The 26,923-nt window shown below is 47.0% G+C and overlaps 2 protein-coding genes and 3 non-coding genes across 10 annotated transcripts in view; all 5 read right to left on the bottom strand.

The window, feature by feature from the left end:
- The window catches only part of arhgef10 (Rho guanine nucleotide exchange factor (GEF) 10), a 46,158-nt gene that overhangs the window by 15,286 nt on the left and 3,949 nt on the right, over window positions 1-26,923 (bottom strand). For 3 of the 6 annotated variants that reach the window (XM_047018491.1, XM_047018495.1, XM_047018492.1), the window contains exons 2-22: window positions 23,466-23,574; window positions 18,595-18,981; window positions 16,989-17,309; window positions 15,915-15,951; window positions 15,737-15,825; window positions 15,247-15,303; window positions 12,955-13,139; window positions 12,283-12,399; window positions 11,211-11,322; window positions 10,921-11,033; window positions 10,625-10,702; window positions 10,275-10,454; window positions 9,566-9,682; window positions 9,197-9,289; window positions 8,473-8,643; window positions 7,752-7,897; window positions 7,005-7,210; window positions 3,044-3,159; window positions 2,324-2,451; window positions 1,158-1,258; window positions 149-270 (exon numbers count right to left, since the gene is read on the bottom strand). In XM_047018491.1, coding sequence (XP_046874447.1) covers window positions 149-270; window positions 1,158-1,258; window positions 2,324-2,451; window positions 3,044-3,159; window positions 7,005-7,210; window positions 7,752-7,897; window positions 8,473-8,643; window positions 9,197-9,289; window positions 9,566-9,682; window positions 10,275-10,454; window positions 10,625-10,702; window positions 10,921-11,033; window positions 11,211-11,322; window positions 12,283-12,399; window positions 12,955-13,139; window positions 15,247-15,303; window positions 15,737-15,825; window positions 15,915-15,951; window positions 16,989-17,309; window positions 18,595-18,981; window positions 23,466-23,502 — 2,913 coding nt within the window. In that variant the 5' untranslated portion in view covers window positions 23,503-23,574. The remainder of the gene's footprint in view (window positions 1-148; window positions 271-1,157; window positions 1,259-2,323; window positions 2,452-3,043; window positions 3,160-7,004; window positions 7,211-7,751; window positions 7,898-8,472; window positions 8,644-9,196; window positions 9,290-9,565; window positions 9,683-10,274; window positions 10,455-10,624; window positions 10,703-10,920; window positions 11,034-11,210; window positions 11,323-12,282; window positions 12,400-12,954; window positions 13,140-15,246; window positions 15,304-15,736; window positions 15,826-15,914; window positions 15,952-16,988; window positions 17,310-18,594; window positions 18,982-23,465; window positions 23,575-26,923) is intronic. The other 3 variants (XM_047018493.1, XM_047018497.1, XM_047018494.1) reach the window with 2 other exon arrangements.
- On the bottom strand, window positions 14,076-15,235 carry LOC124466551 (CMRF35-like molecule 9). Its single transcript, XM_047018501.1, has 2 exons — window positions 14,472-15,235; window positions 14,076-14,329 (listed from the first exon to the last, which is right to left on the bottom strand). The coding sequence occupies exons 1-2, from the start codon at window positions 14,791-14,793 to the stop codon at window positions 14,208-14,210; spliced, it is 444 nt and encodes a 147-aa protein (XP_046874457.1). The 5' UTR covers window positions 14,794-15,235; the 3' UTR covers window positions 14,076-14,207.
- Window positions 17,854-17,927, bottom strand: trnai-aau. The gene has a single exon. It is a non-coding gene; the product is annotated as a tRNA-Ile (tRNA).
- trnai-aau lies at window positions 21,973-22,046 on the bottom strand. Its single transcript has one exon. It is a non-coding gene; the product is annotated as a tRNA-Ile (tRNA).
- trnai-aau lies at window positions 23,206-23,279 on the bottom strand. Its single transcript has one exon. It is a non-coding gene; the product is annotated as a tRNA-Ile (tRNA).

The following is a 26,923-nucleotide window of genomic DNA, read 5'->3' as shown; positions in this document are numbered from 1 at the left end:
TGTAAACGAGCTATAATTGGGAACCACTATTAAGGCTAGGGTTCAACATAGAGGGGGTGTAGGGATGGGGAAAGAGTGCAGGGGGGAGGAGGAGAGTGGTGGGGGAGGAGGAGAGTGGTGGGGGAGGAGAGTGGTGGGGGAGGGGCACCTTGAACTCCTGCAGCTTGGACATGACCACGGGCATCTGACTCAGCAGGAGGGGGTGCTTCTGTTTCTTGATCTGATTGCCATCGTCCTCCGCAAAGAACCATCCCTGCATGTTGTCCTCCTCTGTGAGGGGGTGGGAGACACAGACAGACAAAGAGAGAGACAGAGAGATAGACAGACAGACAGGCCGACAGACAGAGAGAGAGAGAGAGAGAGAGAGAGATAGAACATAGTTAATTGTGAATCCATATCAAGGTCATTTAATTTCACAGCAGAACACTCAGTCCAGTGTACACAGTGGACACAAAACTAAAACTCAAATTAATCCATGTCTTGTGCAACTGGACACATGATTCCCTAATCTAAATTCCAGATTTAACGATACGTTTTACTGTCGGGTGAGCACAGAACTGGAACTATATAGTTGTGATATTCACTCGGAGGCCAAATTCAAAACTGAAGATATATTCATATAAACCAGCCTCCCCCATACCTCGTATGTCAATGCTAATGGAACATTAGCACGATCATTTGTTCTGCGGATGCTACGATGAGTTCAGCCCGTACTAAATGGCACTTGTTACACAACAGCCACTGTGGAGCTGAAACTCTGTGGAACAAATTGAGTCTCTCTTCCCAAGCAAAGAGCCCGGCTTGCAGACAGTCACACCAGACACAGCAGAGCAGCGTCGCAGCAGTGACACTGTCCTTTCAAACCCCAGACAGAAGGACAGTAATGACAATCCTAAATAATCCTGTGGATCATGAGACCCAAAACACACAGTAGAAGTAACACGAGTCACTGCACATCTTAAGAACTCCCACAGGTTACCCAACTGATTTATTTGTCCTCTAAAATGTGTTTTCCCTGCATTCTTAAGAGCCTATGGTGTCATTTGAGACTCATTCGCTTGTACAACCATCCCAAATGGACAAACCATTGCAAGTGTGTGCATGTGTGTCGTGTGCGTGCAAGTGTGTGTAGTGCACGTGTGGGAGGACAGACGTACCTAGCGCCAGCTTGGCCATCTGCAGGTTACTGATCCAGGACTGCTTGATGGATGGGCTGAAGGTATTGAACACTGCAGTGAAGTATGTGGGTTTCCCAGACCTGCCAAGGAGAAGAGGAAGTGGAGAGACATGACAAAGACAGCAGTGTTGAGACTGTAAGGTATCCACCATGCACAGCTACCACTTGGTAAAGGAAATGCCCGGGCCTGGAGATCTTATCCGACAGTGGTGTATTCAATGTCCTAATCACTTTGCAACACTTGAAGCATCAGTCTTGAATGGAGCTTGCAGAGGGTACAAGCAAAGCCTATTGGCATGCATGTTAAGGATTTCCTGTCCTCTGGGAACATTTTTACTCCTGAAGCAGACATGGCACTGAGCACAATTTGTTTTTGTGATTACGTTTGAAAACCGTTATGCAACTGTTCAGTGACCTTGAATGAACCCCACCGGTGGTCCCCTAATGGGAGCGAGAGGTCAGACCAAGTGACTGGAAGGAGGACTCTGTCTGGGCCAAACAGCTGAAGGAGCCGCTCTGTCCACACAGCCAAGACGGTCATGTGGAGGAAGTCAGAGTTGATTCTACCCGCTAGCAAAAGGTCATCTCGACGGGACATTACAGAGGAAGGCATCTCTCTTGTATGCCGCCTCTCCTTTGGCACACACTCTCTCCCTCACTGCAGAGCGTTAGGCTTCAGGATGGAGGGATTAGGAAGGAATGAGGGATGCACAGCTGTGTGTCTAAACATACCCATGGATAATCTAGACAGTTCCCTATGCAGAAGAGTACTGGAAAGTTGGAAAGTGAGAGTAAGAAAAAGAGAGAGAGAGGGAAATAGAAAGAGAAGAAAAGAAGGGAAGAGAGAGAGAGTTGGGACTTGGAGTGGTGTCATGCGGAGGCTATTTTCATGAGTGTGTGTGGAACAGCTGCGTGGAGACAAGAGGTTAGCTGAGAGCCAGACCAGCCGTGGAGATTAGGATCTGAACACTGTATCCAGGGGTGTTTACGGCCACTCGCTGGGTTCTTCCTTATCTATCCAGGACGGATGGTGGGGCGAGGGACGGGTAGGGGCTTTTGTGGAGTGGAATGTGCGAATGAGAGTGGGTGTGCATGTGCTATTGATTGTCTTTGTATATTTTTACGTCTGGTGTGCGCAAGACTGACTTGTCATGTTTGCCAGGCAGCTGGAGCTGGATCCTGCATCGGTCAGCAGCCCTGATCTCCTCCTCCTTCTTCAGAATGAGGCGCTGGAGACCCGAGACCCAGTCATGGGCCACCGTGGGGTTCACGTTCTGGGAGGAGGAGAAGAGGGAAGAGATGGAAAACAGTGACTGCTTGAACTCATAAGAAGGATTCTGGATAGGTATAGCTCATTTGACTGCAGATCAAGAGATGGAGATCTTGATCTGCTAATTTGACTGCAGATCATTGGTCAAATCTCCCCTGTGCATCGCCTTCCTCATGTATTGCTATTATTATCCATCAAGGCCCTTGTTAAGAGGTAAGCAGACTACTGGAACCTTTACAACCAAACACCAATTCCTTCCTCTAGAAAGACATCATGTGTGTGTGTGCATGGCCTGCTCCCCTCTGCCCCTCCAGCCTCTCAACACAGTTTCTAACAAGACTTCCAGCACAGCACAAACACTGGCCTCTCGGACTCCCGCTAGGCTCTGCATACACTGCCTCTTGCTTGGCCACAGCTTGGCACGACAGGCTGGGATTACCCAGATGAAGATGTTTGAGCGTGGTCTAAGATAGACTTGAGCAAACATGACCAGCTAGGGTGCCCTCCCACTCAAACCAAACACGCCTCCAAATGAATGACAGAGCATACTATACATAGATGCTGTCTCTTTTCTGTCTGTGCGTCTGTGTGTGTACCTGGTAGTTGCCCTTCAGGCTGCCGATCATGCTGGAGATCTGGTTGACCAGGCTGAGGTCGTGGATGAGGTTCTGCAGGTCTTGGTACAGCTGACCAGGACCCATGTACATCTTACCTGGAGGAGGACAAGCACAGCAGACACACTGCTTATTCATTGACTTCCTGTGTTTGGTGGACACTCCTGTGTGCCTGTATGTGTGTGTGTGTTTCTTAGTGTCGCCCACTCCCTGCACGTGTATGTGTCAAACCTGTAAGACGAAAAGGCGATTTCTTCTAGAACTAAAATAGTGTATACAGTATTAGTCGTATTCAGTTGCTTAGGGGCCTGTAATGTCATGTAAATGTAAAGTTTGACATTTCGAGAACCCTCTCAGTGCATTTCAGGGGGTGATGACAGCGAGCTGTGGTTACTAAAGCTGACTGGAGCCCACACAAAGAAATCAGGAATGTTGCTATGCGTTACTGTCTGTGTGTGTTTCATCCCATGAATAACGGTTCGAGTCCCAGGGAGCGTTTCTGTTTGCTTGTTAGTAGATGTGCCCTGCATGGCAAAGCCTAAATCCCAATGAAGTCAATGATTATTGTGTTGTCCTGCATCCAACTGCGCGAACACAACGCTCTGCTTTGTTTTCCTGTGCTCAAGCCATACACAAAGTGGGGCACGCAGAGAGGAGACAGAGAGAGAGAGGAAACTGCCAACGACACAGGCCCCCCTCCCTGATGTAGCTCAGTGCACTGAAGAGAAAGAGAGGGGGGGGGGGGGTCGAGAGAGAGCGCTGGAGAAACAGAGCTAGCAAGACAGAGAGAGAGAGCGAGCGAGCGAGGGAGTGCTTAAAACTGCAACACCAAATAGTTACCAACGCCACCTCCACTGAAGCAGAGGAAAAACAGTCTAAATTGGTCTCTGTTCAGTGGGACACCGCCTCCATAATCATCATGCTTCATGTTGAGATGTGCTAAAGGCTAAAGTGACTGGGATGGTCCTCTGGCACCAGGACCCCTGGAATCCCCTCTAGCTCAGCCTCTGTGCTAGCACTTCTATGCTAAATCTGCATCCATGTTAGCTCTATTCTAGCCCCGTCTCTGCTCTGCCTCTATGCTACCGTAGCTCGGCCTCTGTTAGTTCTGTGCTGACTCTGCCAGTCAATCTCCATCTTTCTTGGCTGAACAGAAGCCATTCACATTGTCCTTGTGTTCTAGTGCCATGGCAACCAGTCGTCTTCTTGCAGGGTTGAGAGAGAACGAGACAGCAACAAATGGAGACGGAGAAAGAGACCGTTGGTTGAGAGATGAGGAGCAACAGGAAACTGGTGGATGCCCTATTTGCGACATACCAACAACTATACAGAGAGAAGACTTATTCAAAAATGGTTTCTTCACTTAACAAGTTTACTTTAGAATTGTGTGGCAGACATCAAAATAGGCCCATGTCAATGGGTTTAATCAGCGGATTTTCAGTCAGTGGACAAATCTTGTTAATTGCACATGCTTTATAGTTTGTTTAATTTTGATCTTGGCAGTTTGCCTCAGCAGCTGAAGCATTTTAAAGCTGGTTCAGTTGTATCACACTAATTGCCTTGTCAAATCATGCTAAAATATGAATGTTCCATTCATCTTTGCGAGGAGGGCAGGGAGGCAGAATGAGGTCCTGTGATGAGCTCTCTTATGACTCAGTCTGGGACTGTGGGTACAAGCACAGTACATGACCATGCAAACACTGTTGGGATGGAATAGATACAATTATTGATACATAAAATAACAACTTATCAAGACATGCTCCCCTGACAAATTAAAAAGCTTCGAAAGATTAAGACCTCCTTAAATCAACATTAAGTTGAGTAAACCAATTTCATTCAAGGCTACAATTTGGTAGAGGGCAAGTACTGTTCTAATGTTTACAAGCAGAAAAACTGAGTTTGTGCCTGTTCTAATCCAACCGCAGATCCACAGCCTGCTCCAGTGAGAGGTGACGGTGGCCTGGCTAAGCCATTAGAACTGATTCCAAATCCAGAGTCCTCAATGTGTCTTTGTGGGTTTGCCAAAACCTTTTCAACTGGTTTTGGAAAGGTCTGGGACTCGTCTGATTCATCGGATTGGCTGACAATCTCCGACACAGCTATATCATACACATTCTGTCTGGAGACACAAAGCGTCTCGAAAACTGTCCGATTGGCTTAGAGGAACAAAAGAAATGGTGGGAGTGGTTCAATGGTCTGAATTAACAGACCATCTCGTAGGTGGTCTCTAATTGCTATGCTGTGCACATCAGACACGAGGTGAGCAGGGAGAGGGATCCTGGGGAAGTGACATCACTAGCTGGACTGTCTTGTCTTTGGCTTGCTGCAGAGGTGGGAGTCAGGGGTGACAGAGTCAGGGGTGACAGAGTCAGGGGTGACAGAGTCAGGGGTGACAGAGTCAGGGGTGCCGACCTGCTGGGGCAGTCGTCTGGCCAGCCTGGACTACAGAGTCCTCCTTCCACTCGTTAAACTGCCAGGCTGGCTGAGACAAACAGCAAGGCCCCACTGGATTTCCTAATCAGTCATTCAAATACATTTTAATGCTGGCAGACACTGGGACGACAGTGGATGAGGCGGGTTGGTGTCAGTGACATCATGGCCTGATTCAGTTCCGAGTGTGTGTCTGGGTCTAAATTGTGATGGAACCAGGCCATCAGGACCATATGGCGCTGGACTGACCCCACCAACGCTTCTACTTCATGTCTGAGTCAAGCTGCATGTCTAATGAAATGAGGTAATGATCCAGATTCCTGCAGACATGCTAGTGTCCTGAGGGGAGGAAGGGAGAGGTAGTGTGTGGAGGCTTGTGTCAGGTTTAGACAGCCGGCTGGGAATCTGCCTGTCTGTCTATCAGCCTGGGGTCCCACAGACCAGATGCCAAAGAGATCTGTGCAGTCTGTGCGTAGCCCCACCTTGTACGGTCTGTGATGGTTAGTGTGTGAGCGCGTGCACGTGTGTGCATGTGAGTGCGCTTGTGTAGGGTGGGGGTGTGTGTGGTAGGCAGAGGGACGATGGTGGGGAGGTAGGTGGGTAAGAGGCTTTGAGACTAGGGTGGCGGAGGGGAGCAAGAGATTGGGGAGCCTTCTCCTCACCCCCCCACCCTCCCCATTAGTAAGAGGATGAATGTGGAAAAAGAGACTCCATATGGTCGACTTCTCTCCACTGATTTAGCTCAATGGACCTAGACTACAGTGTAATCCTAATGGAGTTCGAGTTGTAGGTTTTTTCACGAGCTTTCCCACCATTACTGTGCCATTTACAGACTAGGGTATTATCACCCACAAGAAATGTAGGTTAAACACATTGAGCACCAGAGTGGCTGTAGGAGATTGCAAGAGAATCTGCAGCCATAGAGGGAAAAAACTATATCAGAAGGCTGTCAAAGTGATTAACCACTGTACAATCATGTTTCAGATGGGACGGAAAGAGACAAAAACAAAGGGGCAGGCTTCTGTGTGCAATTGAACATGGGCAATTCTGATGTTCAAAGGCCCCAAAAAACGGTCTCTCTCTTTTTCACTCCCCCCTCTCTCTCTCAACCCCCCCCCCCCCCACACACACACACACACACACACACACAACCTCTGGCAGCACAACAAACTACTTCTTCAGTTTCATCACCTGAGCCCAACACCAGCTCCAACCACCTCACTACAACACCCACAGCGGCCTGGTACCAGTCAGGACTGCAGCACGCTGCATGGCTAGCCTGGCCATCATGACACTGACCACTAAATCATACAGCTGTGTACAAATGGCTCCTTCTCCTCCATATGGTCTATTCCAGGAGCTGAAGGGCTGCCAGCGACTGGGGGAAACCCAGTGGAAAGAGTGATGTCATGCAGGTTTTACCCAAACAACAATCTTAAAGGTGATCATTCATTTGATTATACAGTATTTTAGAGTATAGTATATGTAGCATAGTTTGAATTGTAATCCATACTTGGTTTGGCGTTGATGACCACCTTCTCTCCAGAGTGTGGGGCAGGGAAGCGGCTGGCGTCCACCATGTCGTCACTGGAGCCAAACTCCACCACGTCCACGAAGCTCAGGGGCACGCTCCACTTCAGCACAAACTTCTGACCCTGGGGGGTGCTGCCCCCCGCGGCCCCCACGCTGCCACTCCCACTGCCGGCATCCTGACCACACCTGGGACGAGGTGGGAGTTCAATCGTTTAAACAGTAGGCTGAACATAAATGACATTAATACCAGCAATATTGCACATTGGACCTCAAGCTGTGCATACCTCCCTGGCGACTATCGACCGAGTGTTACTCATGCACTGCTGTGTGTGGGAGTGTAATGAGCAGTTAAGTCTACAAAGCTCAGAACAAATAGGAGTGTCGATTGTCCATTTGAAGGAGAAGATAAATGGTTTGACCTGAGTTGAGGCAAACCTACGCTGGTGAGCTCAAATCAGAACCAGAGAATACTCTGGTACAACCTTCTATCCAATTCAAAGGATCTTTGTGTCAAAGCTAGCCCGTCGTACGAGATCCAGAGATCAGTGTGGCTTTGCAGTAATTACAGGGCACTCATTGCCTCTGACGGAACTTGGACAGAATCATACCCAGCGTGATCGCTCTGTCTATAGGGTGAAAGCCCAGGTTGTGTGTGTGTGGGGGGGGGGGGGGGGGGGGGGGGGGCTGTTGCCTGGGCCTGGAGGTCAAGTGTGGGGGTGGTTCTTACCGGATGATGGGCGTGGCACACATGAGCACATCATTGAGCAGAAAGAGGCGGCGCTCCTTGGTCTTGATGACCTCACCGCGGTCGTTGTAGACCGTCTCCACCATGTCGTCCGAGCGAATCAGGTAGCGGCTGCCGTTGCTCAGAAGCTGAGGGCGGAGAAGTGGGATAAGGACTAAATATGAAAAGCACACTTTAATAGAATCCCAAAATATAAATATCCATCATTCATATTGAGGAGGGCTGCAGCACGTAAGAATGACAGTTCTTGGTTTAAGGAATCTTCCTTTCAACCTTGAAAAGAACTTGGCAGAGTGTAGGGTAGCATCTACAAAGTAACACATATAAATACATTATATAACTTGACAGTTGCATGCACTTACAGTTCCACTGAGGTATACTGTATACACATGCCATTGGATACTTTAGACATTTAGCATGGTGGATGGGCACATTCACACATAAATACACCATGGGGAGTACTGTTACTATGGCTCCATACCTTCTATATGTATAGCTCTGTGGAGGGATACTTAGTAAAGCATGCAGGCTTCAAGCTGACTCCCACACAGGGATATAAACAGTGAAACATTGTTGGTACAGCACAGCTATTCAGCTATGCAACTGCAACACCACACACAGGAAGGGAGATGGAAGCAGGTACAGGTGGTTCGATTCACCCCCTGTAAAACCTTTTTGGACCCACATGCACACACACACACACCTTGTTGAGGTAGCGCTCGTTGACGGCCTTAGCGATGTGTCGGATCTCGCAGCGCTGGTCGGCCTCCCTCTTCTTCTCGTTGAGCTTGTCGGCCAGCGTCTCCAGCTCGGTCAGCGCCATCTGCAGGGGCAGCCGGTCAGCGTGGCCCACCGGAGTGTTCTTTAGCATGTCCTGGAGGGAGCACACACACACACGTATACATCAACACATCAGGGTCACGTTCAGGGGTCACACAGCTGAAATCATGCCCCATATTGTCCCAGAATTGTTCAAAAGAAACATTCCTACACAAATAAGGAAAAGACTCAACAGGTATGTTAAAGAAGGAAATGGGCGTGTATATGTATGTATATATATATATAGTAAAACGTGTTCAACTAGCTTTATCTTTGGGTTACAAGCCAAAGTGGCACTGCTAGTTTTGTGTATAGGGCTCCCTCTGCAGGCTGTGCTGGGAAATGCAGCATATTTAATACAGACCAATGATGCAGTGTTTTCACTACGGGCCTGTCTGCACAAGGTGGACCTTCTTTAAATTTCACGGCATACTAATAGGCTACTTTTCAGAAGTTTTGAAAAATCTGTGCTCTGAAAGCTTCTAGTTCGTGCTTTTTTAAATATGGAGTAATTGTTACAGATGTACATTCACTGCACTCGTAAGACTGCAATTACATTGAAACTGTAGTCAGTGAAAGCGTAGCGTAATGCGGCGCTGCCTCCATACCTGTAGGAGCAGAATGAACTGAGGGAACCTCTGGATGGGCTTCATCATCATGCCGTAGAGAGTGACCCGGTCACTGCTGGACTCCTGACGATGCTGTCCCACCATGCAGGAGGAAGACGTGTGGTTAGCAAGGTAGACCACGCCCAGTCCCAGACCCTGCTGTCACGCTACATCTACTGTTACTCGACTCAACTGAGACTTTGATTTAGCAGTTTACAGTTTTAGGACCAAAATAAAATGAGACACAGATTGTCTCTTTGCCTGACCTGAGGATGTTTATATTTATATTGGGTATGCGTATAGCTCAGCAGGTCAAGAAACAGATGCATTACCACTGTTGCAGCTTTGTCATTGGTTTCTTGTTCTAACCTTGAGGAACTCCAGGAAGCTGGGTTTGGAGGCACAGGTCTTCCTGACCACAGTCATGGCCGTGCTGAAGTTGTTCACGTACTCACTGTAGGCATCAAGCACCATGGACTTGGAGAACTGTCAACACATATAAAACACACACTGGTCAAAATGTGCTTTGACTATGGATGCCATAGCGGTGCTTGCAGTCTCTCCATAATCATAGTTCACTTGCCCCGTAGAGAACGGGGGTATCCCTTTAGTTAGAGACAAACTGTTTACTGTGTGCTACGGAACTTTCCTGGACAGGGAAGACAGAGAGGCCTTGAGGGCAGGAGACAGACGGAAAGGGCTCAAACATGCTCTTGAAATGCTCTGATGTCAAAGCCAGGGGTCACAACCTTGGGTGCGTACCAAAACAAGAAGCAGGAAGTGGGTGACGGGTGACCCAGTGGTCTTTGCTGCCTAGCAACCCACTCGGGGATCTTCAAAACAAAGACACCGGGGGTGGAGCACATCCTCAGAGTGTGTGTGTGTTTAACTTTATGGGGAACTTCCTACATCCATCTAAACAAGAGCTAATGTTATTACTCAGTAGTAATCAGTTCAGGCATGTTTAACTGTTTTCTGTTCTTCTCTGAGAAAAGGCCTTTATGACAGCGTGTAAACAGGCTGGTAAAAATACAGTTTGATTAAACCATCTGGCCTTCAAGCCTGTTGTCAGACTCACCGAGGCTACAAATACATCTCCGATCATCTCCAGGCTGTCCCATTCTGCCACGCGGCTCGCTAATGCAATCTGGAAGAGGGCGTGGCTCTGAAGGATCTCCCTGATGCGGTAGAAGGTCATCTTCAGCTTCCTGTCGCTCAGCAGCCGCGGCTCAATCTCCGACAGGGGCTTTTCATATTGCTGAGAGAGGGACAGCGGAAGGGAGGGGGAGGGAGAGAAAAGCGAGACAGGCAGAGAGAGAGAGATGGGTAGAGAGAGAGGTAGAGGGACAGAGAAAGACCGTATAAGTAAATTAGTACTTGACTACATGCACAGAAAAAGCCACACGAGATGACATTCTGTGGCCTCACCTCTAAAATCCGCTTTAGCGCATCAAGATAATTCTTCTCACTTTCCAGTATCGACCCCAGTATGCATCTTCTCACCACCTGTTTCAAAACACACCCCACGGTAATAGTTAAGACCAGCATTTTGCACGGCTTACAACGCACCACATGTCCCGTGCATCTACAACATGCCATATCCACCTTCCCACACGCTCAGCTATAGAAGAGTATGCCGGTGATGGGTTAAACATCCATGAGGTGGATGTAGAGGAGACAGCTGCCCTTCTCCATGGTGTCTTGTGACAGTACAGGGCAGTTACCTGCTGCTGAGAGAGACCCTGGGGGACAGGACCAAGCACTGGCTCCACGTTGATACAGTCCACCTCGATGAAGAGGTCGGCCTCATCATCGTCATAGCAGGCAGACTTCCTTTCTGAATAACACACACACACACTTCAGTCTCCTACATGGGAAGCTCTAGCAGGCTAATACAGTGGCCTTCAACAGCGCCTGGTTTATGCCTCTCTCACTCCGTATTGGGTTTTGGGAGTGTGTTGTGATTTGCCGCTGGCTCTCTGCCTGTGCCCTGCTGAGGAAGGCTCCTTCGTACCATGACAGAAGGACTTGGTCTTGATGTACGAACGGCCCTTCTTCACAGCAGCTTTGGTCTTCTCCAGTCCGTCTTTGGTCCCGTCTCGAGCCGCCTTGACCAGTTTCTGCATCTGTCAGAGTCAGAAGGACAAGAGTGAATGTTGCTAAGGAGCAGGCCCCAACACGAAATACACTAGAGGACAGTATCAAAACCTAGGTTAAGATGGATCCCAAGACAACAAACAATGTGCTACTTCAATGTCAGATCCATTGAAAGTGTGATTTAGTAAAGGACTTTCCCCAAAGCTTGAATAGAGGAAACAGGTAGGAGCTATGTTATAAGAGGGACGGAGGGAAAAGAGAGAGGGGGGGAGATGGATGAGACATGATGGTGGATCACGTAAACATGACTTTGGGTGAGATGGGATGACCGGGGTAGAGCACAGAGACTGGGACAGCAGCTAAACGGAGTCAATCTAACACTGTCTAAATGTATCTGATTAAGCGCTAGGTATGCTCTGTGTAGTCCAAGTGCCACTCTCTGTGTTCTGAGTGAGCTGCTATCAGTGGCCTAGACCTTCATTTAAAAGTTACTGGAGTTCAGGGTCACAGACTTTCAATGAAGAGTCTGAGTAGCTGATATAAGGCCGATCCCCTGACACTGCGATCAGAATGGATCAAAAGAGAGGACAGACAGAGGTGACCAATCAACCCCCTTCCCCTACACTCAGCATCCGCATGCGTCTCCAGATTCTGTGAAACTAATGACATGTTATGACGTGAGGCACAATCCCCATACAGTTAGTTGTTCAGGTGTGTGTACGAAACTGATGAATGACATAGCCCACCACCAGTCACACGCGCACACACCACCAGTCACACACCACCAGTCACACGCGCACACATCACTAGTCTCACACACACACACACACACACACAGAGAGCAGGGTGACAGTAGTACACGTCGATGACAGACACCAAGGGAGAGAGGGGTGGTGTTAGCTAGCAACGAGGAATGGAAGGAACTATGTTGTCTAGCGCAGGGGGACGAGGCGAGCGACGTGGTAGCGAGGCCCGCCCCGGTGCTTTACCTTCTGCTCCTGTTTCTGTTTAAGCTGCTGCAGCTCTACCGTTCCCACTGTATTTGCCATAAGATCTTTCATCTTTTTCTCATAGTGTTCTTTCAAGCGAGTCAGATCTTGAGAGAGCTAAACAAAAGCAGAGCATGCGTTACCAGGCGTTGTCGGGTCGGCAGTTCGGCCTGAGATGATGATACTCCAAACCGTTCCGCTGTGGGCTTGGTTGTCCAAGGTCATCTCTCCCCTCAGACCATTACCATACCTTAACCCCATTGTCACTGAAGCCCTCCCCAGCTCTGTCCCAAGTAGAACATGGCAGTCATGGCTCATGTTACCAACAGAAGCCATGCAATCATTACTGCACAGCCGGCTGAATTGCTCTACTGTACAGGGCTGCAAAAATAACCCAAGGCCCATTCACTTCCACACAAATATACAGCTAGTCTGTATATTATTTTTTGGATTTGGTCATCATAACACATGCAGCCGTAATATAAGCATTGGTCCTGGCTGCAGCCATCAAGTGATCATCTCTTACTATTTTAACAGCCAAGGCACAACATATACCACCCCCTCTTCTCTAACCTTTACCTGACCAAGCCAGCCCTCCATTTACTATACACAGACGGCAACGTTGTCAAAGGAACTACACATGTTGACATAAGGCATGTTTGTTTTACACACATGGGTCTTCCTCTGGGGTGGCTTCCCTCTCATGAAGGCGTCCGGCAGGCCGTTCTCGCCCCGCCCCTCGCCGTCGCTGGCCTCGTCGTAACTCTCAAACTCGCTGGAGCTCCAGCCGTTGTCCAGGGAACTTCCACATCCCTGCTCGCCCAGCTCCACGTCATCGTAGATCATCTCATCTGGATCTGAAGCAGTAAGAGGGATAAGCAAGCACAGTGACACACGTCCATCATCTGGATCTGAAGCAGGAACGCAAGCAGAGTGACACACTTCTATTGATATTGTATTCATTTAGTAGATGCTTATATCCAAAGCAATACAATGAGGGCACTTTCACTGTATACCCACATTCGTCACTAACGAGTTGAGGAAGGAAGACGCAGATGCCATTCACAATCGTTTATTAGAAGAAAGAACCAATGCGAAAAAAGAGCAGTTGATTTGATGGATCAGTTTGAATGAGGCTGTGAGATGGACACAGTCTTGAAGAGAAAGTAAGTTACCGCACAGCAGTAGACTGCTATAATGCACACATCACTCACTACAGGCTAAATGAATACAAGCAAGCCAGATTCAATATAACTTTGTTATGTCACACTGATGTGAACTAACTTGGAAGTTAGTTGTTCACTGCTAATAGTCCAGTCCTCTTCGAAGCTCTAATGAAAAGTTAACATTCATAATCCAATTAAGAAACAGTGGGAATATTTGATGGATTAGTTCGGTAAATACCACTGAGAACTTTTTTTTAATGTGAAAATGAAACAAATAAGACTTGCAGCCTACAGTACAAAGTACAAAGCTTGCAGTGCTATGTGCAGCAACTGAACTACAGTAAACAGGCCTCAAACATTATATTTCGAGAAGCCCTCAAAACTGACTGACTAACAGGTTTTTGGTAGACAAGGTCCAAACTGCCAGTTTGCTTGTTAAGCGTTTGGTCGACATTGTCCTGGTTGTTCGTTGGATAGGTAGACAGGGCCCTCGTTTGTTGGATTATAAATGGTCTGATTTGAGTTTTATTGGAGCATGTCTGTTTTGGCATCCAGGACTTCATAGAGAGTCTGAACTCTCAGGGTTGACATCCAGGACTTGGTAGATAGAGGCTGTTTTCTCAGGGTTGACATCCAGGACTTGGTAGATAGAGGCCGTTTTCTCAGGGTTGACATCCAGGACTTGGTAGAGGGAGTCTTCACCATAAACTGCAGTGTCCACAATTTGATAGTCATGATCTTGGTCAACAGCTTCAGAGCTCAAGCTTTGGAAAACAGATGTATTGTCAAAAACTGCAGCATTTGCATAGGGAACATTCCAGATGGAAGTGCTGGGTTTGATACAGGTCTGTGCTCCAGGTGGCTCCTCCACTCTGCTGATTCTGGATTTGCAGAACATGACCAGGGAGAAAGATATCAGGAGAACCAGACTTAAGGACAGAGTGAGGATCAAAATGACACTCATGTTGTAGACTGTTATTGAAGGAGCTCTTTCCACCGTCAGGCTGACTTGAATCTCCTCACCTTGTCCCACTCCACACCTGTACGTCCCAGAGTCCTCCGGGGTGAGGTCAGCCATGGTCACCGTGAAGCGCCCCTTCTCCGTGTCATCATGTAGTTTGTATCTCCCGTTGGAAGATGGCTTCTGGTGGTGTAGAAGACCAACCTTGCCCTCACCTGTCCCCTTGGAGAAGTACTTTTTGAAATCCTTTTGCTCAGGTTTGTAGGAGCAAAGGATGGAAGCCGTACCTCCCACAACCTTTCTCCCCATGACGACACATTCTGAGCCCCTACAGCTAGGAGCTGAGAGGAGGCAGATCACAGCCAACATGCTACTCTCCTTCATGATGAAAACCCACAAACTGTTTCGCAGTAACACCTTCGAGTCTCTTGTAGGCGGACAAAAAGCCCCAAATTACCTGCAGAAGTGATGCACCCGAACTGTCACTGTTCAACAGCTCTCGTCTTTTGACTCGAGTCTTTCTAATTTAAACTCTGCTTTCTACTTTAAACCTCACACCAGTTCTATTTGTCACATTTTTGAACTCCCCACAGCTATGTCATACGTCACCTACTCCATCTGTACAAAACCACAGAACAAGTACATCTGGCTTACAAAGTGGTCTCACGTAAAGAACACTAGCTTTCCCGTGTAACAATTGCAAACTATTATAAAAAGTTCAAATCGATAGGCTCCATACTGTAATTCCACCACAGAGAGACAAAGAGGAACATATATCTCCCAATGATGAAACGAAAGAAGGGAAGTGGTATAGAATAAGAATGAAAAATGTCTGACCTGTGTTGGAGTCGGAGTTCTCACGGGGCACGTCATCGTAAATCACTTCGTCTGGATCTGGACCACGAAACAACCACGTTTTAACTTTCAAAACATTCACCATGGTTCACCATTCACAAATATGAATGAGGAAGGTTTTGTCGGGTGATCACACGACAGACAGGATAGAGTCCTTTGGAAGTCTCAGGAAAGGGCCACACTATGGCACGGTTCCTCATAAGAGGGGGAGGAAGGAAGTGTCTGGAAATTCACTTGAGCGAGAAAAACACCCAAACAGTGCTGTGCAGGAGGCTTGTGTGGAGTGTGACTTGTGACTTATCTCTTCTCTGTATATGTTGACATGTGGCAGAAATCTGATCAGAATCCAGCTTATTGCCAAGTAAGTTTACACATGAGGAATTTGCTTTGGTAGGTTGGTGTATAACAGTAAACATAATAAGTAAAATATAAAGAAAGACAAAACAAGTACAACAAGTAGAAACACACTTACTTTCCATCCATGCTGTGTTGGCAGGATCAGACACCCATTTGGTCAAGGCATCTTCCTCTCTTATGGGGGGATTGTCTTCACTAAAAACACTTGAGCAGACAGACACAACAGACATCTTCATCAGCTAGTTTCTCTTACTGCCATAGAAACACAACTGTGTACAGTAGCACCTACTTACCTGTCGACTGAAGCGTTGCCTGTCCCAACCACAGTGACTGAGGGAGAGGAAGGAATAAGGATTGGTTTTATCCATTCACACGAGACACACTGCTGCTTGTACTAACATCAATCCACCACAAGGGGTCAGGCATCACAACAGTGCAACTGACATATTTTCCTAAAACATCATTTAATCATTTGACCTGTTTAAAATTGTCCAGCCAATCTGGTTAATCTCAGATTGTGGCATATCCATGTCACAGACCTATGTGAACCCATAAGACATTTACGACATCTTGTACATTTTAACTGATCTTAAATCTAAAAATAAGCATTTCAACACTTTCTAAAAACACCATGTAAAATGTTGGATACATTATACTGTAATTTAGCCCTTCTGACGAGCCAAGCCAAACAATTGGAAATTGCTACTGTAACATTTCAGAGAACACAGGAAAGTCCTCACAGCCAACCAAGAGCTTTGGGGAGGACTAAATTTAGTCCCTACTTCCTCATGGCACAGCTTCAGTGAGAAAAAAGGAATGCAGAGAAGGAAAAGCTTGAGAGGTTTAGAAAGGGGGCAAGCATGTGTCAGTTCCATCTTAAAATGTGTGGAGAAAGGGGGAGTTAGATGTATTTTATTTTTTAATAGGTGTAGAACGAGGTAAACTGGCCACTCCTCTATGCATTTGACACATCTTAACAAATCAATATGTTATTGTTGGACTGTATTTAAGTAATTGAGTTGTTGCACTGTAATACGTTTTATTCACCATGCCTGGTAGTTGAGATGTGGTTACTTTGCAATGTGGACAGTAAATATAAACCATTTCTTGAGTCTGACAACCAAAATACAGTATAACTATACACTTCTGATCCTTGATCTTCTGCTGTACATTCTTTATGCAGGGTTTGTACATCGGATAAACGTTGTACTTTGGATAAAAGTCACTGATAAGCGTCTGATTTGACCATCAGTCAGTTACAGCTATGCAGGCCATGCAGTGTAGACAGCTTTGCATCATGAATACAGAGTCATTGCGTTTCTAGGATCTCCTCCCACACATGGGTTTCCCTTTCCTCTTTCCCTTACCTTCCTCATCCATGGAGAAGTGGCGGATGATGACGGGCGTGGTGTAGGCTGGCGTAATCAGGGGCACGTTGGAGGGCGTGGCGTAGCCGCAGGGTACAGGCACCGAGTATCCCGGGGGGGCAGTGGGGCTGGCGGGGACATCCTGCGCCCCTTCCTCCTCCTTTTCTGCTGGGGAGGGAGGGGAAGGGGCGGGTCCGTGCTGGATTTGCTGTAATTGGAGGGCGGTGATGTCAATCACGGAGTAGGGGTTGACCTTCCCCTGGGAGGTGGTCCTGGGGGAGGCCGAGGGTGGGGGAGGGTCGTCGCTGGGTACTTCCTGGTCTGATGATGGTGACAAAGAGATAAGAGGAGAGACATTTCTACAGAAACTGTGTCGACGAATTCACTGGGCACGCACTTAACTAGTAATGCCATTACATTGTTTTTTACATTCATAAAACTGGGACTGGGAACATTTCATCTTGAATATAACACAAAGACCCCCTTATCCTTCCGAGAGCAGAGTTTTCCTTGTGGATTCCTGTTGGACCAGTGGCCGCTCAGCCTCTCAGATTTATAGTGGGCAGTGAAAACATTTAACAGCAACTGCTTTTTATGTGAACTTTTGGGTCTTGCTGTGTCACCTTCCTCCCCAGTCAGCATGGTGTTTGCTGTCTCACAGCAGAAAGGCCTGGGGCAGCTGATAAATCACTGCACACAAATCCCATCCACATGTGGCAGGGCACTGGGAAGCACTGCTGCTACACTGTGGATTTGGAGATGCGAGCATGTGTGTTCTTCTTTATTACCTTGTTTATTATGGGCACAGAAACCGAGTGAATGTACGGTGTCACCAAATACAGCCCCTGAAACCACAAAAGCCTTATGGCCAGTACGGGGATCGAACCCGCGACCTTGGCGTTATTAGCACCACGCTCTAACCAACTGAGCTAACCGGCCATGTGTTACAACCAGGACCTGCACTCTTCAAATGACATAAGGCAGCTAGGCATGTCAGGAATGCCATGGAGCAAGAGCGAGAGTGTGAAATAGGAAGCAAACAAGGCTGCAGATTGAGAGAGCACATACGTGTAGGGGGGGGGGGGGGGGGAGCATGAGAAAAACCAAGAGTGGAGAAGCAGCATCAGGGGCCCATCAGCATGGTGGCGATGTGTTCATGTGGTGTGTGTGTCTGTGTAAGGGCCTCCCTCCGCCACAGCGAGAGCAGAGATAAGGGTACTGTAGCCTGGCAGTGTCAAGCTCTGTGGTGATGAATGCCAGAGCCCCCCCACCAACCCTTCCACTGAGATATGGGATGTCAGGAGAGAGACAGCCCGCCACCCCATCTCTCCTGCATGATTACAGCAGCTGGACAGGGGTCAGACTGACAAGCTTACACAAGAGCACAGTGCCGTGTGTTAGCAATGAATTATATGCATCTCCAATGCTCTCCGTATATACACACACACACACACACAACAGCTGCAGTAGAGGTCGTGGATAATGGAAAATATTGTAGACAGCGTTTTCAGAAAAAGGTGCAGGATGCCAATGCACACTGACGTTAAAGTTGCTAATGCTAAATTGGAGTCTAAACTGAATGAAACACTACTTTCCCCCCACAAACCTGTGGTGCCAGAGTCTGTCGTGGGGGTCCTGGCCTCTTCAGGGGGCGGGGGTAAGTCAGTGTCTATGTCATGTGTCCCTGTGACAGCCACAGAGACAGCCTCTTCGGCCACTGCTGTGCTAGCTGCGTCAGGAGCAACAGGAGTGGCTGCTTCCGCTGACGGGGCGACTGGGTCGGCCGTAGGGACGGCCGGGACTGGGGGGTCAGCGTCGGAGGATGGGCCCTCTGGCTGGGGCGCCATGCCGTTGAGCTGGCTTTCTGCTGCGTAGTCGGGGGCTGGAGGGGCGGGGGGAGGGCGGTCGGCTTCGGGGGCGTCATCGCCGCTGTCGTCAAACTCGAAGGCCTCTCCATCATCTTCATCAGCAAAGGGCACGTCCTCTGCCAACACTGGAGGGTACAGAGAGGATTAATGATGACAAAAATGTCTTGACATTTCAAAGCATGGCCCAAGTATCAATAGTAAAGAAGAACATAAAACTGATTTGCAGATATACAGCCTTTCTACTTTAAACTTTTAACGGAAAGGTTGTCACAGTTATGGTCGTCTTTCTAGAAAACTCTTTGGGTAGACCTGACCCAGACCACCGTTTTATATCTATAGATCTTCTGTGGGAGGCGTTTTCTGTTATGACACTCCACCAACATTTTACACTCCTCCTTCTACACACTCGTAACTTACAGGGGTGGGGTCCATAGTACCGTATGTTTTCCATGAAGGCTATGGTTCATGAGACACTTGAGGCACAGTAAGGCTCAGCTAAAGTCAAATGGAGACAGCCAGTAAGGAATTTGGGCCAGTGTGAGAAGTGTGAGAACTCATTTGTCCATGCCAACACATCCCTTTCCCTCCCAACACACCAGAACTGGAAAACAAATGCCCTTCCAAACAACACTTAGCCAGGCAGGAAACAAGCTTGTCAATCCCTTCAGTGACCAGGCCCGAATACTGCCCAGATTCCTATTAATTCTGTTGTTCTCCGGACAATCCAGGACGCTGGAACAGACATTGAATAGACTCTGTGGGGTTTCAATAGAGAGAAAGAGGGGGCAAAGGAATGCTATGGTCCATAAACCAACTGGAGAGCTGGCTTTTTCTGCTCTGACCTGGGGAGGATGTCAGTGGAATGTAAATGTCACTCTGAGATCCATTCAGCGATGGCTGCTTAGATCTGGGTCTAGACCTATTTCTCACCAATTCTGTGGTTCTTTGGAGAAAGTGTTGTGATGGGCACAAGGACAGCCAACTGCAAACAGACTGACATATTAAGAACATGGAAATTGTTGGCAAAGGGAAAACTACAAAGCTAACAAAGATCTACATGTAGATAAGAGTGCTACAAGACTAACATTTAATCTACCGGCTCAATCTGAGGTAGACAACAGAATGATGAGAACCGATTAAACATGTACAAACGATGCCATTGGAATACCTGACAACTGGCTTAGAAAAGAGTTCATGGAAGGACAACCTTAGCCTGGGCCATGTGGTGAAATGAATGTGAGGAATTCCACAGACTTAATTCAAACCGCCACCTGTTTCCGTTGGAGTTATTCGATTTCCTATTGAATGTGGCGTCGCGGTTTAGCTTTCCTATGGGGGTCACTGCCAAGGTCACGACATCTTATCTGCCTGAATACGGGGTTACGTACAGCAAAATCTGCCACCACCCTGCTCTTAAGCCATACTACAGATTCCTTACATGAGTCCCAGTGTACACATTGCTTTTGAGTCAGGCTTTCCAGTACTGGCTTTCAGAGGTGAACTCTCATATCCTGAGCTGTGGCAAAGATAACTAAGAGTTTCCATCTTCCCTGTAACTTATAATTTCCTGAATGGCCAAAGGAGACTAAAGTCATTTGGTTTGTGTTTTTAAGTGATATATGAGGAGACTTGGTCAACATGTTGGCAATAAGACAAGGCTCCCCTTTTCCCTTTGACCCTCATTCACAACATATTCTCTTACTTACAATGTAAGTCAGCATTGGGCAAATGCTTATGTAACCATTACCAAGTAATAGAGTCTACATTAGTAGTACTGCCGTACCTACTGTAGCATGCACTAGGGCAACACAAGTTCACCCTATAGGCCTTCAACTACCCATTACAAGTGGACTTGCATAGGGACCGTCTCCCCTTTGCTCATCAGTGTTTGAAGAGCCGCAGCCTCATGGCTCCATCTAAATCAACAGTACGATTACCTGCAGGCGACTGACAGGTAGTGTTGTACCATAGAGACCGCTCAGAGGGAATGGTCTGTGACTAACGCTGCTGCTCTCTGACCCTTCACCCTTACAGCACCCAAAACTAAGGGCGCTGGTGCAAGAAGGCGGAGAGCAAACCTGGAAAAGAGATGGTATCTCGCCTGTCCCATCTGTTGGGATGACTATAAAGTTCAGCTCTGCCTGCAGGGTTATAGCCCACTTCAGAGCACTGGGAGGAATATTCATCTGAACTGTGGACGGGAACCGCCACTCTCCAGCTTAATTAGACTGAATCATCTGCTATTGAGTGGGGATGAGGCTATCAACAGTTGAGTCTCTCTCTGTGTGTGTGTGTGTGTGTGTGTGTGTGTGTGTGTGTGTGTGTGTGTGTGTGTGTGTGTGTGTGTGTGTGTGTGTGTGTGTGTGTGTGTGTGTGTGTGTGTGTGTGTCAGCCGGTGTCCCCACCCTCTTACACAGACCCTGGCTCTTTCTCTATTTGATACACACGTGCACAACCCCAGAGCCCATTGTCAATTCACAACCACAGTATGGATTCTGTTCTGGTGCCCTCTTTCTGCTGTGCCACACACTGCTCTGCTCACATGAGTCACTGGGCCACGCTGCGCTGCAGCATCCTCGTGGCAACAGAGCAAGTGGCTGCCCAGCTGGAGATTTATCTGGCATGTGTTCGTTCCTGGTGTGTGTGTGTGTGTTTGTATATGTATGCCTGTGTGTGTGTCTGTGTCTGTGTCCAATCCCGCAATATTCTGCCAAGGCCCATTACTGAGGCACATTGTCTGTTATTCACAGCAGCACAGCACATTTTCTCCTCCTCCTCCTCACTCTTCTGCTCTCCCCTCTGCCCACGCGCTCCAGCGCAGCAGAGGAGAGGAATGTGTTGTTGACACACTGTCCATCTTCTCCTCTCCCCTACGGACGCTAGTCTGACCACCATGGGCAGTCAAAACAGAGCAGATAATTAATTATCTAACTTACAGCAAAGATTACTAAGAAACCAAGACTCAATACGCATCAGTGCATTGAAAACCTCATGTAACCTCAATTCAAAGCCTGTGTGAAAACTTTGTACCTGAGTTTTCCAACCACAACGCAATAGCACTAAGTAGTCTATTTCAATGACAATGCTGTGCTCATAGTCTGGGAGTAAAAAGATGTTGGCCAGTACGGGGATCGAACCCGCGACCTTGGCGTTATTAGCACCACGCTCTAACCAACTGAGCTAACCGGCCTGATATCTATACAGACACATATACAGAGCCCAAGGCAGTAATTTACCCCACCATCTTTATATTAGTCAAGAACAGATTCATGTCCAAGCTTAATTTCTTTTGCTGGCAATGAACAAGGAGCGCAACTTTAAAAGTAGGCTGCTACCGTATTACTTCCAAGAACCGCCGCACCAAAAATAAACATTGTGTACTAAACGCCGCCCTCGATTAAACGAAAACTGTTATTTAATTGTTTAAGTTAAAACACAGTATATTACACAAGTAAATCACAAGTGTATTATAATTCCCTCGAAGCACTGGCACACATGGCTTTCTTGCTACAGGTTTGAAACTTTTCCTCCAAATCCGCCGTGAAAACTAAACCCACAGTATAACAAGAAAATAAAAACCACATTAAGCTAGCTTAATATGAACATACAATGACACGCGCAGCATGTAAATAGCGTTCACTAAAGTAAAATACAGACACAAAACAACATAGCCTACATCGTTGGCTGCATAGTGTAGGCTACACACGGGAATAGAGGTTCTTAGATCGTTAACATCTGATAACAAGCTTAAACTTTTATCGGAGCATTAAATTGTCCATGCTTCGCTTGATAGCTTGTGGACTCTCACTCACGAGTGTTCCAAAAGGTCTTCAAAATAAAATAAACTGTAGGCCTACTCTTACCAAATAAAGTCACTTAATAATACTGAATGCAAGTATATAATTCTAAATTATGACATTGGTTGAAAACTAATTATACATTATAATAGTAATTGCGACAATTACATACAGCCTGTAAATATAGCGAGGTAGCTGACTTCACCACTGGCGAATTCGACTTTCATCAACCCCAAGTTCGCGTGCTACACATCTGTTGCTGCTGGTGAGTGCGAAAAGTGTAAGAACGTTTCGGCATGATGCTTCAGATTTCTACACAATGAAGACACGCGCAGCTTCAATTTTATTCTAGGCTTTGTGTTATTACCTCCTTGTGTATTCTTTCTGTCTATGGTCGCACTGCAGCTGCAATTCTCTAATAATTAAACGCCGCACCAAAAATAATAATTGAACACTGTGGCGTTTATTCTAAGAAATATGATACATTATTTTTGAATTTCGTGTTGAATTACATCCATATTTGACTTTTGACACAAATTCTTAAAACTCATATGGCCAGTACGGGGATCGAACCCGCGACCTTGGCGTTATTAGCACCACGCTCTAACCAACTGAGCTAACCGGCCCAATGCATGATATGTAAATCACCTGTCTGTTTGGTTCACAGTTGCTATGCTGGTCTTATTTTATGGCCCACATGTGGAGTGGACTGAATGATAGATAGAGGGAAGGAAAAAAAGAGATAGAGATAAGAGGGAAGGAAAAAAAGAGAGACAGATAAAGAAGACAGAAGGGTCAGTTACTGCCATTACTTTCAGGAGGAGGGGGAGGGAACTCTTCCACGTCCATGATGGGTGCTCTTCTTCTGGGCACAGAATTACTCAGCAGCCTTTTGGAAGTCCACTAGACCCATACATATCCCTGGAGGACCAGAAAGAAAGAATGTCAGAGATGTGGCAAATTGTAACACCCACACACACTCAATTAGCCTAGCGCCTGAGAATGTTCCAGTGCGTCATTGCTTGACCATGTTTTCCCATTAAAGAAGCCTGAAGCCTCCAAGAAGCTAACCACACAACCAATGGTCTACATTACAAAAGGGCTACTATATTAACATCTACATTTTCTTGATTTAAAAGAAGCTTTTTTCCAAAGTGATAGGGCATATGGAACGTCCAGTCGACGATAAAGGATCAGATGTGATTGTTTCAACAATATTGTGGTCAGGCTCAGGGAATGGTCTGCATTTACTAGGCACATCACTAAGGATGCCAGCAGGGGAGTGAGGCTGTATTGTTGTCTAGGGTCCTAACTTTTGTGTTTGTCGTCAATCATGTGCGCCACAGCCAATTGCAGCTAATTAGAATACAAAACGAACAAAACCCTCCTATGGAGTGGTTGAGCGGTGGAGGCCTGTCCAGTTCACAACACAGGCCGGAGAGTAAACAAACAAGTTGAAACAACTGGTTTATTCTGTAATGCGTGAGCATGAGTCTGTAATATCGGTTAGTATTTTTGTGAGCACTTGTAGCAGGTGTGTATGTGTGTGTATTGCAGCAGTGTGTTTACATGTGTCCATAAAATCCACACAGGACAGATGACTACACACAATGGTGGTGGCTGACCCTGTGTGTGTGTGTGTGTGTGTGTGTACATGGCTGGCTGTCTGACACCCTGAGAATGACCCAGGTAAACCCCACAAGCTAATAATTACCTCAGGCAGAACACAGGATGTGAGAACAACTGCTCAGTTTGAGCCCACTTACAGATGTAAAACAGGTGTACACACGTTCTTCAAATGGAACTTTACCTATGAATTGATTCAAACTAGGTTAATGATTTACTTTAACATTTGCTGATCACTCAACCTGAAGATGACCTTCCAAATAAACATTTGAAAAGGTGTCGACTGCAAAGGAGGTTCAACTTTACCTCCTAAGGTCTTTACAAACGGTACAACTACAAATGTAGTTAGGAAATAGGACCCATACAGTACAACACGTTTCAAAGAGCCACTAGTGATGATAAAAGCACAATTTGGTTTATCAATTAGCCTTTAAGGCAGTTACCACTTTTTGTTCTTGTGGTGTTGCATTTCAAACAGCAGAGTGGAACAGTGTTGACTGACAGGAGGTGTGGGCTACTGTATTGAACAGGCCTGTGGGGGAGGGGGGGGGGGGGTCAAGGTAGTGGCAGTGCTAATAACAGGCTACATTACAGTCCCAGGAGGAAAAGTCACATACAAGCTAAGGCAAGAAACTAACATACCTGCACGGGCTTGAGAGACAGGACGGTGCATTTTTGCACTGAGTAAGTACATTGTGTAAAGATGTCGGTGACAGCCGTCAACAGAAGCTTGAAAGTTGACTCTTGAAAAATGGGTGGAGATGAGTACGAGCCTGCTCCCCATCCAGCAAGGGGCACTGCAGAGGAGGACCTCCAAGTGATGTCATTCCATAGAATACTGTGGCCCTTGTTGTGGAGAATGTGAGTGAGTTCTGTACTGTTCCCAGACATTCTGTTCCCTTATTCAACTGACACTATAATAGGAGGGGAACTTCACAATAGATTACAATCTAGAAGTAAAAGCCTAATCCTTAACATTGCTCCATACAAGAGCAAAAGATAACCCATTGAGAACCCCAAAGCTTGTTTTGTCTACAAATCATGTGAAATCCTCTCACATCCAAGCCCCAGCATGAGTTGTACAAGTCCAAAGCATGGAACCCTGATGTCTGCTAACCAGGAATAAGACACAATACTGCAAAGTCTAGATATTAGATATATCTATGAACTAAGAGGAAATAACCTGGCTCTTGGTATTATACTGTAAGAAACACCCTCATAATACATTTCATTACAGAACTGTCAGAGTCCCTGTAGATGAGGTAGGACAGAGAAAGGAAGGAAGGAAGGAAGAGAGAGGAAGGGAGGGCCAGAGGGAGAGAGGAAATACAGGCTTTGCATTTGCTCATCCTCAAAGCTTGCTGAAGCGGTACAGAGAGAAATGTCGGTCACACTTCCAATACTAAGTCTGAACAAACATACAGCAATCGTTGTAGTGCAAGTGTGTGAAATATTTTGAGATATATCTGAAGTCCAGATGTTAACATCAGCAAAACATCAGTTAAGATGGCCCCTTTTCACACAATTAGGCTCAGGCCTTATTACAGCCTTTTGTAGAAAGTCAGGACTTCCTTCCATTTAGCTCCTTCTCAACTCTTTCATTTCTCAGATTCAGCTGTTTTACCTGTCAGGAGGAGATGAGCCTCCCCCTAACAACCCTCTTTATGGCCAGCTGAGCGTTTACAGAGACCACCTCGAAGAAGGGAGGAAGTCTTGTCATCTGCACTGTCTGTAAACACTTTGGGACCTGTACAACATGACAGAGTGGTGGGCCTCTGAATGTACCTCAAAAGTAGATCTGCTGGCAGCTGAGCCAACATGAGCTAAGCCCCATACAGTGCAGGCAAAGGCTGTGTTCAAATCCCTGATTCTGTGTCAGACATTCTTACCTGAAACCTAAAATAAAAAAGGTAGTGTTGGGGGAAGGGTAGTCTGATCTCAGAACAGTGGTTAAGGACCTTCAGTTAAGGCACTTGAGAGTGGAAAAAAACCTTCAATGATGACAGACTAGGCCAGGCGTGTCATTACACGTCAGCAGGGCTGAAACAGAACCTGGCGTTCAGACAGGAAAACAGTCATCTAGAGCCTGAGGAAGATTTGTTCTTCCATATTCACAGTATCCGCTGAAAGATAGGCAATGGTACAGTAAACATGTACACAATAAAGGAGGCATGTAATCATCCTGTTGACAAAGAGACCAAAATCACCATGCAGCCATTGGGACATAAAGCTAATTAAATGGCAGCTTATGAAAGAACACTTGGAAGTGTCAACCCCATTTGTAATGAGGATTGGAGTCAGTGTGGTTCATCCTTCTCTTAGTGTGTCTCTGGTGGCTCGTAAGCTGACAGCAAGCTTGTCAGGCCTTTGAGAAGATCCTGACTCCGCCTTTCCAAAGCCAAACCCACTCTGGGGGTCTCTTCACTTCAAGTGGCATTCCAATCCACACATGGGCCAAGAGAGACTCAGAAGAAAGGCCCGAGCTCTTCTTCAGTATAGAGGAGAGCTCCTAGAGATCAGGAAAAATCACCGTCTGTCCCCCAGGCGTGGGTGCCGTTTCTGGGCTTGGTGCTTTGAGCCCGTGACTGGATGCTTGGCAGTGGGTCAGGATCATGCCTCTCTGCCAGCATTACTGTAATCAAGG

This window comes from Hypomesus transpacificus, chromosome 3 (assembly GCF_021917145.1).
Source record: "Hypomesus transpacificus isolate Combined female chromosome 3, fHypTra1, whole genome shotgun sequence".
NCBI classification, from domain to species: domain Eukaryota; kingdom Metazoa; phylum Chordata; class Actinopteri; order Osmeriformes; family Osmeridae; genus Hypomesus; species Hypomesus transpacificus.
The sequence above is the reverse complement of the archived record's forward strand: the minus strand, read 5'-3'. Positions and strand labels throughout refer to the sequence as shown.

Bases quoted from the DNA above. Each gene is read 5' to 3' on its own strand.
- LOC124466551 (XM_047018501.1), bottom strand. From the start codon at position 14,793: ATGAAGGAGAGTAGCATGTTGGCTGTGATCTGCCTCCTCTCAGCTCCT. The intron at 14,330-14,471 runs GTGAGGAGATTC...CTGCAAATCCAG, and splicing joins CAGGTGTGGAGTGGGACAAG to AATCAGCAGAGTGGAGGAGC.